General features: G+C 28.8%; 1 protein-coding gene across 1 annotated transcript; it reads left to right on the top strand.

Moving 5' to 3' along the window:
- The first annotated feature begins 385 nt into the window (after positions 1-385).
- On the top strand, positions 386-9,727 carry LOC126910170 (uncharacterized). Its single transcript, XM_050692548.1, has 3 exons — positions 386-646; positions 1,250-1,363; positions 9,494-9,727. The coding sequence occupies exons 1-2, from the start codon at positions 427-429 to the stop codon at positions 1,351-1,353; spliced, it is 324 nt and encodes a 107-aa protein (XP_050548505.1). The 5' UTR covers positions 386-426; the 3' UTR covers positions 1,354-1,363; positions 9,494-9,727.
- Positions 9,728-15,017: the final 5,290 nt, after the last annotated feature.

The raw sequence follows: 15,017 nt of genomic DNA, 5'->3' as shown, positions 1-15,017 counted from the left end.
AGTTCCCATTTAAAAAATAAAAAGTTGACTTTCTTACAAGGCATAAAAGATGAACTTAAAAAGTCTCACATAGTTAATAATTTAAGAAAAATGTGTAATTAAAGATAACTAAAAAAAAAATGTTTGAATTATATTTATTCTGTAAATAATTGAGTGGGTAATGATAAAAAAATAACTTTGTTTATAAAATTGAATCAATATAATAATTTAAACATCTTAGAAAGTATTATTAGATTTTCAAGTAATATAAAAAACTATTTCTGGTATAAATTATTACTTTTAATATTATAATAAATAAATTATATTAATTGATATTTAAATGTCGGTCAGTGATTATTACTAATAAATTTATTGATATTACCACTTTACTTTTAAATAAAAATTAATTGATAACACATAATTTTTACTTCAAAAGTAGACGGAGTAATGGACGAGAATCAATTTTTAAAACAAGCGACACGTGTGGTAAAAAGAATTGAATCTCGAATAGTACAATTTTATGAAAAATTTCTCTACAATAATAAGATGACTATAGCAGCATTAAAAAGAGCTTTATACGAAGCTAGATTCACAGATATCACAGATCAAAGAGTTATTGAATTAATAAATATTCAAAGAACAGACGTACAAGATATCAGCGTTCTAGGTAATATAAATATTACATACAATTTTTTAGACATTTAGACTTTATACTACCCATCTAAGGCCAATTTAGTGTATTTCAAAATGTTTTCATAAATCCAAGGTTAATGGTTAATCTGTCGTCGGAATGGCGAATAGCATCTTAATTTAATGAATTTAATATAGCCAAAGAAATGGAACCATTTGCAATAGATTCCCATATGCCATTAAATGTTATTAAATTTCACTTTTACGAGTAGATCTTCTTAGCTCTTAATATTTAATAGGAATTTCTAATTTTACTTGATATAAAATTAATTTTTAATTTAGTAAAAATTAATTAAAATAAAAATAAAATTATACGTTTTTTTTTTTATTTAAATAACTTTTGATTCGTTAACCAGAAAAGCAAAGTCATATAGCTAAAATATTTAAAAAAAATAAAAATAGCCAATAAATACGCTTATTTTTATTATTATCTATAATCATTTTAAATTATAAAGATTATGGAAAAAAATTAATTGATAAAAAGTTATTGTATCAAGTTGAATTATTCCAATATTAAAAAAATAACTGACATCTATTTACTTTTAATGAATTAATAATATTTTTGTTTATTTTTTCTTAGCATTCAGAAACATATTCACGATGTTATATACCGAATATCTTTGGGATATATGTGATAATGATAAAACATTGGAAGCTATATTTGGCTCATTAGATCCAAGGTGAAACTGAAAAGGTATTAATTTTACTATGATGTGTTTTTTTTTTATGTCTGTCGCCACTTTTTCTCAACATTCACCAGACCGATTTCTTTCAACCATAAATCAAAAGATCACAAATCGAATTTAATTGAAGAAATTGTTCTTGAAAATTGAAAAAAATTCCCTTGTTCTCTAGAAAAAGGAGAAAATTCCCAAAAAAATTACTATTTTTAAAATCGGTAAATTTTCGACATATTTTATACTTTACTTTTTTAAAACTGCCATAACTTGTTGAAAAATAAACAAATTTAAATAGTTTTTTTTTTATAAATACCTCAGGTATTTCCCTATTATTTAATATATTTTTGAGAACATTCAACCTTTTACCTGCCCACAGAGGCGGATTCAAAGTAACAACTTATCCCAAAATAAAAATTTATTCAACTTAACTTTTGAAAATGATCCGGAAATACTGCGTCCGTTAAACATATATAAAATTAAAGCTACTTTTACGTACTATTAGTAAAAAATATACAGGTGATCGAAATCTCGTAAGACACTTATTTTCTCAAAAACTATTGAAAATATATCCATGTTTGCAGTTGAGTTGTGACGTATAGAATTCATTGCAGAGTCCATCTTTAGAGTGATGGTTGCTAGTCGGTGGCTACAACTATATTGATAGCAACCATGACTCTGAAGATGGACTCTGCAATGAATCCGAAACGTCAAAACTCAACTGCAAACATGGATATATCCTCAAGCACTTCATGCAACAAGACAATCCATGAAAGCTTTAACACATTCATAACTATTGAGAATTTAAAATTTTTGTAAAATGAAAAATTATTAAGTTTATAAAACTCTACAATAATATGAATATAATAAAAATTGATCACTTGTGGCTAATTAATTAAGTAAAATTAAAACTATATTAAAAATATTATTAATTTAAAAAACTAAAAAATATTAAAAATATTAAACTCAAAGCCACAAAAAAAATTAATGAAATTAATTAAAATTAAAAAATTTCATTAATTTTTTTTGTGGCTTTGAGTTTAATATTTTTAATATTTTTTAGTTTTTTAAATTAATAATATTTTTAATATAGTTTTAATTTTACTCAATAATATGAAGATCAATAAATTTTTTGTTTATCCCTTCAGGGATAAAAATGTTTCTTTATAATTTTTTTTAATGGAAACCACTATTTTTGATTTGATAATATGATAGAAAAAAAATTACAAACAATTTTGTTCTTATAATTTTTTTTATCCGAACAACCGTTTACGTTTTATAATTATTTAAAGATTTTGACTACCAGAAAATAAATGGTCATTTATTACGTTTCTTAATATCGGTGGCAGTGCAACCGGTAATTTTGTTAGAACCTTTAGTCTTACAAAAACATAGACTTAGCTATTAATAATACACCGAAAACCCGGTTTGAATCTATTATTGTTATCACTCATTTAGTGGGTAGTAAATTTTTAAAACTAATTTTTCCTGTCATAACTTAAACAATAAAATTTGGTTTTTGCAACTGCAAATAAAAATAATGACTTAAACTCCAGAAACTGGAGACAGGTTCAACCGACGGCAAAATACAAAAATATTACATTATACTACGGTAGCGGACACTAACGTAAAATACCTAAAAAAAACACAAATTGTTGCAACGCACCCAACAAAAAAAAATTCACGTTACGGACGAAAATTAGGGTACCAGTTCCGACGATGGCTAATTTCCGACCAAACCGTCTGACTTTTGATTCGGTGGTCCGATGGAGACACCCGGCTAGCCTTACGAATAGGGATCAACAAATTTTACTACCCAGTGCCGGAAATTGTTAAGAACAATTCGAATCAGAAAATATCATAAGGAGACAATGTAGGTGGTTAGCATTTTAAATGACGTTCAAGATAGGAAAGGAGTGTGGTGAGTGTACACACAAATGCCGCCCACAAACTGGTCTGAAATAGTACACATGTGGTCTCGCATGCTCACAAAAAAAAACACAACACCTTATTGTGATTATTTGAATGATAAACGCCGTCGCAGCACACATTCGACTCAACCAAAATGAAGAGGTATCTTTTGTCACATTACAAATTCACTAAGAATTGTAATAATTTTCAAGATCAGTGAACCACCATGGAAATAGTGCACTATTGCCATATTTAAATATAGACAATTGTTATTAACAATTTAAATAACTTTCAATTCTATTAAATACAAATACACCACACTATAACTTCGATGATTGAAGTCAGGTACTTTCATAAAATGAACTCTAAATGTGACAATGACACAAATTAATACTAATATGTAATATTCGAGCTGTACGAAAAATAGATCAATTGAGTAAAACTTAACATAGCCAATATATGTTAAAGTATGGAACACAAGACATCTTCTTTATTTTTATTACATGTAATATATATTTGAGACGACCTTGCAGTCTTAATCAAAATTTTTTACAAACGTTTACATCTAAAATTACATAAAATGTATAGTTAAGATATTATATACAATGAAGAGAAACTTCCAGTGAAGAGTCTCCAAACTTAAGTAAATTTACATTAAATAATATATATTTAAAATAAGTCGTATGGTTTATTTTGTTTTAATCTTTTAACATCTTGTGAGTAATCAAGCAGTTGAGCAGCAGCTTTGTTGATGTGGGTCTTCAGACGATTTTCATGTGCCCTGGCATACCGTTGAATTTCTTCTCTGACTGTTGGTATCATTATATAAATATGAATATTGTCAGTTTTTTCGTACATGTACGCATTGATAATAGTACGGAGAGTAATGTTTTGCATAGTTTGAATTTTATCAATCCAAAACTTGCTAGTGAAGTCCCATAGTTGAAAGCCGTAAGTCCATATTGGTTTTAAGATAGACACGTAAAGTAATCTTTTATTTTCTATTGATAATTCTGATCTTCGGCCAATTAACCAATACATATTACTTCTTTTTTGTTTTATTTGTTTTAATTTCATTTTAATGTGTATACTCCAGTTTCATTTAGAGTCTAAATGCATACTTAGATATTTTGCCGAATTTTCTTGAGGGATTAATTTACCATGAAGCATTATCGGGTTGGGCTTTATTAATCTATTTGTAAAGATCACGTGTACTGATTTTGAACTATATAATAGCATCTTCCATCTTTTTGTCCATGTAAGGATACTATCAACATTTATTTGCAAATTTTTTGTGGCGATCGAAAGGTCTTTATCACATGACAATATAGCTGTGTCATCAGCAAACATAGCTGTTTTTGTTTTATTGTAGGTAGGAATATCAGATGTATAAAGTAGATAAAGTATAGGCCCGAGGACACTACATTGAGGTTGCTTTAATACCTTTCCAATCAGATACAATTTCTTCGTGACTTACCCGAAACTTTCTTTCTACTATGTATGAATCTAGTAGTCCAAACCATATACGAGGCATCTGCTTTTTCAATTTATATAGTAAGCCTTCATGCCAAACGCGGTCAAAGGCCTGAGAAACGTCGAAAAAAACGCCACAGCAATACTTTTTTTCCTCCATAGCTCTACTAATTACGTTTGTAACGCGATGTACTTGATCTATGGTGGAATGTTTAGTATGAAATCCAAACTGGTGGTTAAGAATTAGTTGACGTTCTTGAATAATAGGATTCAATCTAATGTAAAGTAGTTTTTCGAAAAGTTTCGATATTGTAGGAAAAAGTAATATCGGCCTGTAGGATCTAGTACTCTCAGCCAGCTTTCCTGGTTTTAATAACATGATGACTAGGGCTTTTTTCCAATTTACAGGTACATATTCTATACGTAAGTAGGCATTAAATATGTAAGTTAATAAGATGATTGCTTTGCAAGATAATTCTTTAAATATACGCGGACTTATCCTATCATAACCCGGAAACTTTTTAGAGTTAAGGTTTTTTTCTATCTCATTTGCAACTTTAAGAGGCGTGAAATATTTAACGCGATCTGTAGTTTGATCAGTGGTACCGCAGTTTAAGTACGTCGTGTTTAGGTCAGATTGTATGTTGTTAGGTTGAAATACACATTCCAAGTAACTTGCAAAAGTTTCAGATATTTCCTGTTCGCTTCGAGCCCATGTACCATCATCCTTTAAAATTGGTGGCACATATACTTAAGGTCTTTTAATACGACTGGTTGCTTTCCATAACAAGTAGTCTGTATTTTCTGTTGCAGATAAGTTATCTATATATGCTTTAACAGTATCATTTTTTATTGAGAACATTTTTTCTTTTAGGATTTTGTTGAGTCGATTCCAGTAGACAAAAGCGGTCTACTGGATTTTGTGTTCGATGCCATTTTTTCCTTGCTCTTCTTTTAAGTTGAATTAAGTTTCTTATCTCTAAAGGATAAGTCTTTTCTTTTTCGAACATAACTTCATTATTACGTGTAGATTGTTCAGCAGCTATAATTATGTTATCTGTTAAATTCTGTACAGCTATCTCTATGTCACTTGTAAATTTGAGTTTAACTGACAAGTCAATTCTTATGTCTAAATGGTCACGAAAAGCTTCTCAATTTGTGTGTTTATTTATGAGCACAGGACGTCTTTGTTTTTTTATTACGTGCGAACTTAGTATTAAGAGCACTGGTATATGGTCTGACGTTAAGTCAGGTATTCCTGCAATATTGGTATAATTCGAGTTCACGCCTTTAAGTACAAATATATCAAGCATACTAGGTCTTTTCGTTTGATTATTAGGCCAGTATGTTGGCTTACAAGTTGTTAGATATTCTGCATTAATTTCAATGCCGGCTTCATAGAGCTGCTTACCTCTACTGGTNTCTTCATAGAGTTGCTTACCTCTACTGGTACTATTATCGCTACCCCAAAAGCGGTGCTTACAATTGAAATCACCACCTGCGATGAATTAGTCACCTAGGGCTCAGAACAAACTAATAAAATTTTCTTTAGTTATTTGTCTTCAAGGACGACAATATACTGCTGAGACTGTTATATTATTACGCCCGTCATTAATACAAACATTAGTAGCTTGAATTGCTTCGTGCTGAAATTTTTCAAGTTCAAAGTGTTTAATAGATTCTTTTATGATTATTGCTGTACCCCCCCGTGCTCTACCACTCGGGTGTTGTGTTGTNACCCCGTGCTCTACCACAATGGTGTTGTGTTGTGTATGACCTATAACCATAATTTTTTATAAATGACCATCCAGTAAAATGAGTTTCTGATATAAGAGCTATATCTATTTTTTCGTTGTATAAAAATGTTTCTAGTTCTTTTTTTTGTTGAACAAGCCCATTGGCATTCCAGGTTATTATTCTTAACGAATTGCTCATTTTTTGTTTTTCTTAGTCACTTTTTGTTTTTTAGTAGATTTAGGCTGATTATTTTTCAATTTATCAACGTTTAATGTTAGTTTGGCTAATGTTTGAGTAACACTATTCAAGTCTAATAATACATCGCAAAGTGATGGCTCAGCTTGTAATGCTGTTCTAGTTTCGACCTCTGTCTCGGTATTTGTTTTGGTTAATTGTGCGTAAGAAATACCACTTTTTAAATTTGTATACGCTTCGACTATATGTGTTGGACAGCAGTCACCTTTTTTGGATTAGCTTTTGCTTCAGCTGCTTTATAAGCCGAACAGCCTTTCCAATTGGCTGTATGATTTTCACCACAGTTTGCACATATTGGAGTTTTCTGGCAATAGTTTTGTGTGTGGTTAAAAGCTTGACAGTTTTTACACTGTGGTACTTCTTTATTTTTATTTCTCTGGTGCTCCACTGGAATTTTGCGATGGCACAAATTATCTACCTGAAAGATATCTTTATTGTTTGTTTGTGGTTCTAACTCCACAAAAAACAATGGCAGTCTAATGTGTATCCAATCATTGCTTTGTTATTTTGATCTTTTTTCTTTTTTATTTGAACATTTGTAATATTATGAACCAGGTGACCTAAGTCAGCCAACTCTTTTTTAATATCACAAATGTCCGTCTGAGAATGTAAACCTCTAATCACAGCTTTAAAAATATTTTCAGTTTTAAGCTGGTATCGATGGTATTCAATATTTTGCTTTTCTAAAATTTTCACTGTTCGACGAAACTGATGTTCGTCATTCGTTAAAAAATTTATACTATTAGCTAAGGTTCTGACAAGTTGTTCATTATCCTTAGCCTCTTCTAATGTGAAGTTGCTAATAAACTTTTTTACGTCGGTAACACCACATACTATTATGGGTGGTGGTTTACGAGTTTTGGCGGAAATACTCACGATTTCCTTTGATAATTGAATCGTTTTCTTAGGTGAGCTCATTATTACACCAGAGGCTCCTTGATTCATTTCAAAAAGTTTTTTTTGTAATTTTTCATTGCTCTCTCGCAGTTCCGCGACTTGTTTTTTTATTTCATTATCAACTTGCATTTATTGTAAAATACTTGAACTGATAGTTATGTAAATATACGTTGAATTGCCGTCGCTATCCATTGTTAATTCCATTTGTTAAAATATGATCTGTCGCAAGTGCGACCCACTTAATGATTAACTTACCAGTCGTCCGAATGTCCACGGCATGCATTGTGAACAATTTATAAACAAATTTTTATAACAGACACTACACGTTTAACTCAGAAGCGAGAGCGAAACAAACGTGTTGCTTGTTTCAGTATTAAATAGCAACTGACAAGACATCTAAGAACAATAATTACTTCTAATGACCATCAATCTTTTCAAAATGTGTATTAGGGCGCGGAAAAATAATATTAATGTGCATACGCGACACCTTTCTTTGCAGTGGACTGTATATATATATATTTTTTTTTTTTTTGAAAGGGAAGGGATTCAATATATAAATAAATAAGTCCTATTCAACTATTGCACAGTATAATAATTAATAACTCAGTCCTGAATCAATCGTAATTCAAAAATTACTTATTTTCTTAAAAAATCCACTTTATATAAAGAAATATAACTTGTATATATAATATATATAATATGTATAAATGTTATGCAAAAATTGTAATAATAATAATAATGTAATTTACTAACAGACCAATGGCCAGAACTGCCGTGGTATTTTATGTCTAATAAAAAAAAAAAAAAATTAATAACTAATTAGATAAACAATAATAGTAATATGAATTGAATATAATATGTAATATAATTTCTTACCTAATTGTACAATTGGTTACAATCACATTGGTTAAATATTTGATTGGCCAATCGGTAATAACATTTCCTTTAAACAAATTGTTTAAAACTTATAACACAATAATTTTTGTATCATCTCTAATTTTTAAGGTATTTGCTCATTAGTAATAAACGAATTTTTAAATAAAGAGAAATTATTCAAATACAAAAAAAAAATTATTTTTTCTAAGTATAATACATTTGGATTATTAATTTGTTAAAAATAATCTGTGCGAAATCTCGATTCCAATTATCATATTTAACCTATTTGAGTAATCTTTTTGAGTTTTTTAAAATATTTGAGCTGCATACACAAAACAATATTATAACTGTTTATAAACGATTTTCTGCATATTTTAATATAAAAATTAGTCATATACTACTATTATCTGTGGAAATGTTAAAATAAAAAAAAAAAATACTTTAAATAAATATATATTTTTTACTTTACGTCTAATTTTTCATATTGGATCAGTCGCTGGGACAAATTTTTTTTTAATCTTAGAGCATATTTCAAAATCTTTAATTTTATATAGCTTTATTGCATGCAGTCGTTTCAGGATATTTCTAAAAATTGTATAAGAAAGGAATAATTTAAACATACATGGGTGGTTTAATTTTCAAACCCTTCCTGTACTTAGGTTTTTTATTAAATTGCATAAAAGAATATCCAAAGTAAGAATTTTTGATGTAGTATATCATATTAAGTTAAGAAAATGTCGAAATTTACCCAAAAAAAATGTAATTTTTTGGATGATTTCCCTAATTTACAGGAAACGAGCGAAATTTTAATATAAACAATTCAAAAATGAATAAGTAAAAAACTTTATTAATACAAATACAGAAGCATACACATTTCAACTTGTACAGTCTGTTTACACTATTCTAAATAGTTTAAACAATTATATAATATCTAAAAGACATCTGTAGTTATTTCATATACTAAGTATTTTTTAAATAACGAATTTTTATCATTTTAGAAGAGAAGTTCCATTCTTATGCGTTCCTGCTCAATTCAAGTACTAAATGTTAATTAATAAAATAAAATGCACCGAATATACTATACTTACAAAAATGAAAAATATGATAATTTTAACATTTTCTTCTGATATTAATCTGAAAACAAAGTGTAAAAATAAATGAAATAATTTCACTTAATTGTAATTAACTATGATTGATGATAAATAAACGCATACAATATTTTCTTTATTTAACATACTTTAGCAATTATTTTATTTTTAATAATTAAAATTTTAATTATTAAAATATTAAATTTTCTATTTCAGAACAAAACAATTAAATTTCTTATTACGTATTAAAAATATAAGTCTTACAGTTAAATTCTCATAAAGTGTACTAGAGCTTTTTAAAAGCGCATATTATGTTTAGTGGGGAATCCTGTTGATTTTTATAGGACAATTGTTTTGTGAAATAAAAATAAAAATTTATTCAGTTGAAGAAAATAACTATTTAATGATCATAAAAATTTTGAATTTTATTTATGATAATATGGTTCGTACAAAATCTTAGTTTTAATTAAACGTATGTATTATTAATTTATAATACGCGTACGCAAAATAAAATATAATATTGTAATAGTAAATAGTCTCATAGCTAGTTAAATATTCACATTTAACTAGCATCGATAATAATAATTAATAAATTTAAAATTACCTCACGCAATCACATTATGGCTGAGTATGCCTTAAAGTTTTTTAATGCTGATATTTAGGGTTTAACTTAAACCAAACTTTCAATTTTTTAATTGTATCTGAACTTTTTTAAACCCGCACCAAATATTAATTTTAATCATTGTCTGGTAAATCATTTTTTTTATCATTATTCTACAAATTTAGTTCGATATCTGATTATACGTGTTCAATTATCAAACTGTTTTCAATGAAAAAGTTCGATTTAATTTTTAAAAATTTTAAGTTTGATTTTTAAACTTAAGATGTTTGATTTGGTTCGAATATCACTAGTTTTTTTTAAATTTCAATTAAATTAAAACATCATTAAAACAATTAATTTTTTCCAAATTTAATGTTTGCAATATTTACACTGAGCATATACTATATTGGGTAGCTAAATTCAGAAATTTACATGAAAAGTTAACATCTCGCTCGATAAAGAGCATAAGAAGTGGTATCGGACTTGTACATATCAACTTATCTTCATTCTTGGCATTGTGAGTGAACGGAATTGAATAGCCCAAATACAATTGCGATGAAAGTTAAAAATACTTTTAAGAAGTATATGTTTGTTGAGTTCAATGTATAAAAGTGCCATTGAAGATTCTGAACGATTAATTATGTTAAATATACAATATTAGGAGCCTTATAAAGGAAAGAATCAAAATTAAAAGAGGACTTACGTTTTATATATTATAAGTATTGTAATAGTTTATTAGGAGACCTTACTATTAACTATGGATTAAAAATATATCAATAAATACCTGAAAAGACTATTTGTGCATTTTTTCCTTCGGGTCAATTTTGATTTAATTAATTCAGACTAATTTATTTTTACTACAAATATTAAGGATATTACAAGTAGTAGCCGGGTTTTTCACTGTGATAAGATCAATAAATGTGATATCTCAAAGCATGAACATCATAATATGATGTGATGATATTAAAATCCATGCAATGTTCAGATATTTTATGGCAATAAAGTGATGTTCGTTGTAATGATCTCGGTCATTAAATTCATGCTACTTAAACTAAATTAATCAAATCAAATTTAAAATGTGCATTATTTTTAAGTTAATGGACTTTAGTACTTATTAAAATTTATAGAAAAATTAAATTAATTGCATTGTATTTTTTAATTATAATATAAGTTATAATTAAATTAGTAGCTATAATTAAACATTTGAAATGATTTTCATTATTCATAGCTTTTAATCGTGTTGTGAAAAGTATAGATAGAAGTATTTATAATTTTACGCGTTTTTAATATATATATTCCTTTAATTACTCACTAGGACCAATATAAACAAATAAAAAATAATAATTTTTTTTTCCACTAATAAACCATTTTAATGGTTTAAAAATATTTTAAAATCATTTTTCGATTCACCTTATTAAAATATTTTTTATCATCAAAATAACGAAAAAAATGTTTCTAATTGTTGAGTATCAAAATATTAAATTAGTTTAAATAAAATGAAATAAAAAAAAGTAATTTACGATTTATCCCAAATTAAAAATATTTGAAATAATTTTTTAGCGACATCTAGGTTTTAAGCTCAACTTCAATGAATTATTAAAATATCAAAAGATGTCACTATGTATTCAAAATGTCCTAAAATATTTACTTTATGGGATAATTAAAATATTTTTTTATACTGGTGTAAAATATTTTATTTATTTTTTTAATTTTTATTATTTAATGTAATTATAATATTTTTGGTCTAAATATTGTTTTATTCGCTTTCGACCTAATCACTTCATTATGATAATTATTCGGATATTAATAATTAATATCAAAAATTATAATTACTGAAATAATATTTAGCTATAAAAGATTAGTACAATATTTTGGGAATTTGTTGGAAAATTATGGTATCTCGCTATGTTAATCATTTCACTTGTATTTTAATAAGATTGTAATTTGGACTGTCCCGATATCAATGAAATTCAGGATATTAATTTACTTAACTAAGTACTAGGGTAGTCCTTTTATACAAGTTTCTGTTTTTAGATCATATTCATATGTTTTACTACTTATATATGCAGAGTGCATTCTAATAATTATAAAAATAAACTTGCCAAATTTGAGATTGATAAGAAAGGTTAATATTTGCTACAAGGTTTCTAAAATTAAGTAAAAAAACAAAGCTTTTTTAAGTTTATTGCACANAAGGTTAATATTTGCTACAAGGTTTCTAAAATTAAGTAAAAAAACAAAGCTTTTTTAAGTTTATTGCACAATTATGGTTATACAGTGCACAAATAGAACATTTTTAAGAACATTCCTAAAATTTTAAGCAATTAAAAATCAACATAATTGTTAGTAAGAAGTATATAAATGCTCAAAATTTGAAAAACTATTAAAAAAATATTTAATATGAGAGAATAATATATTTTCTGTGTTTTTCCATTACAAAAAAAATTAACTTGATTTTATCTTTTCAAATTATTTATGAGCAATTATTCATTTTTAACACGCTTATATTAGTTTCACATGTATGTTTGTTGTGAGTTGTTTGTAACTTTCCACGCGCACGTGTCTACGGCTTTGAGACTAGACGGTCGTAACGCATTCGCCCTACCCTGCTCTCCACTCGGCGACAACAATATTTTCCAACCCGTAGACGCGCAAGTGTCATCAATTATAATATAATAACAATTTATATATATATATAAATTTTTATTTTGACTGACACGACCCCGCGTCGCTTCAAAATACACGATGCCCCACGACTCGTGCCACCTTTATCAGCCGTCGCTCTACTCTAAGTATTCGACTGACCAACACCGCGCGTTATACGCCGTGGTGCAAAGTTCAGCAAGTGCCGCACGCCCGACGACGTCCCGCCGTAAATTATACCGTAGTCTTCTTACCGTTGTCAAAGTGAAAACGTCAACGAACTGATCCGCACTCCTGTACCGTCGCCATCAACGCTGCTAACCTTTTGACGCCCGAGGATCACGCCGGACATCGCATCGTCGACGCCATCGAAAGTGCCGCGATATTATGCGAAGATTATATATTCATACCGCCACCGTTAATATTAATATATATACATATATATATATATATTAATATTTATAAATACGTATATGTTAATATTCATTTATATATTCCTAAAACCGACGCCGCTGCCACCGTTTATACCTTAGGTATAACATTCCCCCCGCCCACAAAACAAGGCTTTACCTATTGCATCATACGTTTACGTACTTATGTCACCTTACTATATATATGTATGTATGTATATATTCCTACAGCCGCCGCATATGTTTCGCGTACAACTATCCCCCGAGCTTCTTCCGCCAACAAAACACAGCTACACCTCGTGTATGATACGTTTACGTACTTAAGTCGCTTTACATGTATATATATATATATTCTAATTACTATTAAAATTTATATATTGATACGCTGTATTCTCATTTAGAGATATAAAGTATATTCATTCCGATTACGAGGGATGATTCCCGTTTCGTCATTTTTGGTCACTACCTCCACGTTCCGGGAGTGGGTAATTTGCGCACCTGCTGCTTTTTAGTTCGATGTGCTTTAAAAGCGTGTTTTTTAAATTTTTTTTAACTATATTTATTTTAATATACATTATATTATATTCATATTGAATAAGTGACATTTTTTTGTAATAATCATGTTAATTCAAACTAAATTTACAATGAAAGTTATTATAAAAAGTGTAAAACTTTAATCCAAATAATATCAAAGTTGAATTTTTTTTTAACACGCTTTTATTAGTTTCACATGTATGTTGTTTGTATGTTGTTTGTATGTTGTTAGTTTGTAACTCCACGCGGCACGTGTTATTATGTCTCGTATCCCGTCGTCTATGACCTTGAGACTAGACCGTCGTAGCGCATTCACCCCACCCCGCTCGCCAGTCGGCGACTACACTATTTTTCTGTATAATTTTTTTCTGTATAATTTTGAGTATTTGACTGACCAACAGCGCGCGTTTACGCCGCGGTGCAAAGTCCAGCAAGTGCCGCACGGCCGACGACGTACCGCCGCTAATGATACCGTAGTATTCTTCCTGTTGTCAAAGTGAATAAACCGATCTCCACTCGCGCACCGTCGCCATCAACGCTGCTAACCTTTTGACGCCCGAGGATCACGCCGGACATCGCGTCGTCGACGCCAACGAATGTGCCACGATATTATGCGAAGATTATATATTCTTACCATCGCCGCTAATATTAATATATATATACATATATATATTATTATTTATATATACGTATATGTTAATATTCATTTATATATCCCTACAGCCGACGCCGCTGCCGCCATATATGCCTCGCGCCCCGCCCGCCAACAAAACACAGCTATACCTCGTGCATGATACGTTTACGTAATTAAGTCGCTTTACATGTATATATATATTCTATTTACTATTAAAACTTATATATTAATACGCTTTATTCTCATTAAGAGATATATAGGGTATTTATTCCGATTACAAAGGATGATTCCCGTATCGTCATTTTACGTCACTACCTCCACGTTGCGCGCCTGCTGCTTTCCTTGGATGTGGTAGCCGTTTCTCAGACTCCCTCTCCGGAATCGAACCCTGATTCCCCTTTACCCGTTACAACCATGATATTGATAGTAACTACTATAATAACATGTAACTAAAAAGTGAAAAATAAATATAGTTTAAAAAAACTAAAAAACACGCTTTTAAAGAACATCGAACTAAAAAGTTAAAAATAATTTTTAAAATAAGCGTAAAACAATAATGAACGAAAAGTACTAGTATTATTGTGATAAAAGCGTGGGTGCTTTGTGCTATAT

The sequence above is a fragment of the Daktulosphaira vitifoliae genome, unplaced genomic scaffold (assembly GCF_025091365.1).
Source record: "Daktulosphaira vitifoliae isolate Bord-2020 unplaced genomic scaffold, ASM2509136v1 Scaffold_1, whole genome shotgun sequence".
Taxonomy (NCBI): domain Eukaryota; kingdom Metazoa; phylum Arthropoda; class Insecta; order Hemiptera; family Phylloxeridae; genus Daktulosphaira; species Daktulosphaira vitifoliae.
The sequence above is the reverse complement of the archived record's forward strand: the minus strand, read 5'-3'. Positions and strand labels throughout refer to the sequence as shown.

Bases quoted from the DNA above. Each gene is read 5' to 3' on its own strand.
- LOC126910170 (XM_050692548.1), top strand. From the start codon at position 427: ATGGACGAGAATCAATTTTTAAAACAAGCGACACGTGTGGTAAAAAGA. The intron at 647-1,249 runs GTAATATAAATA...ATTTTTTCTTAG, and splicing joins ACAAGATATCAGCGTTCTAG to CATTCAGAAACATATTCACG.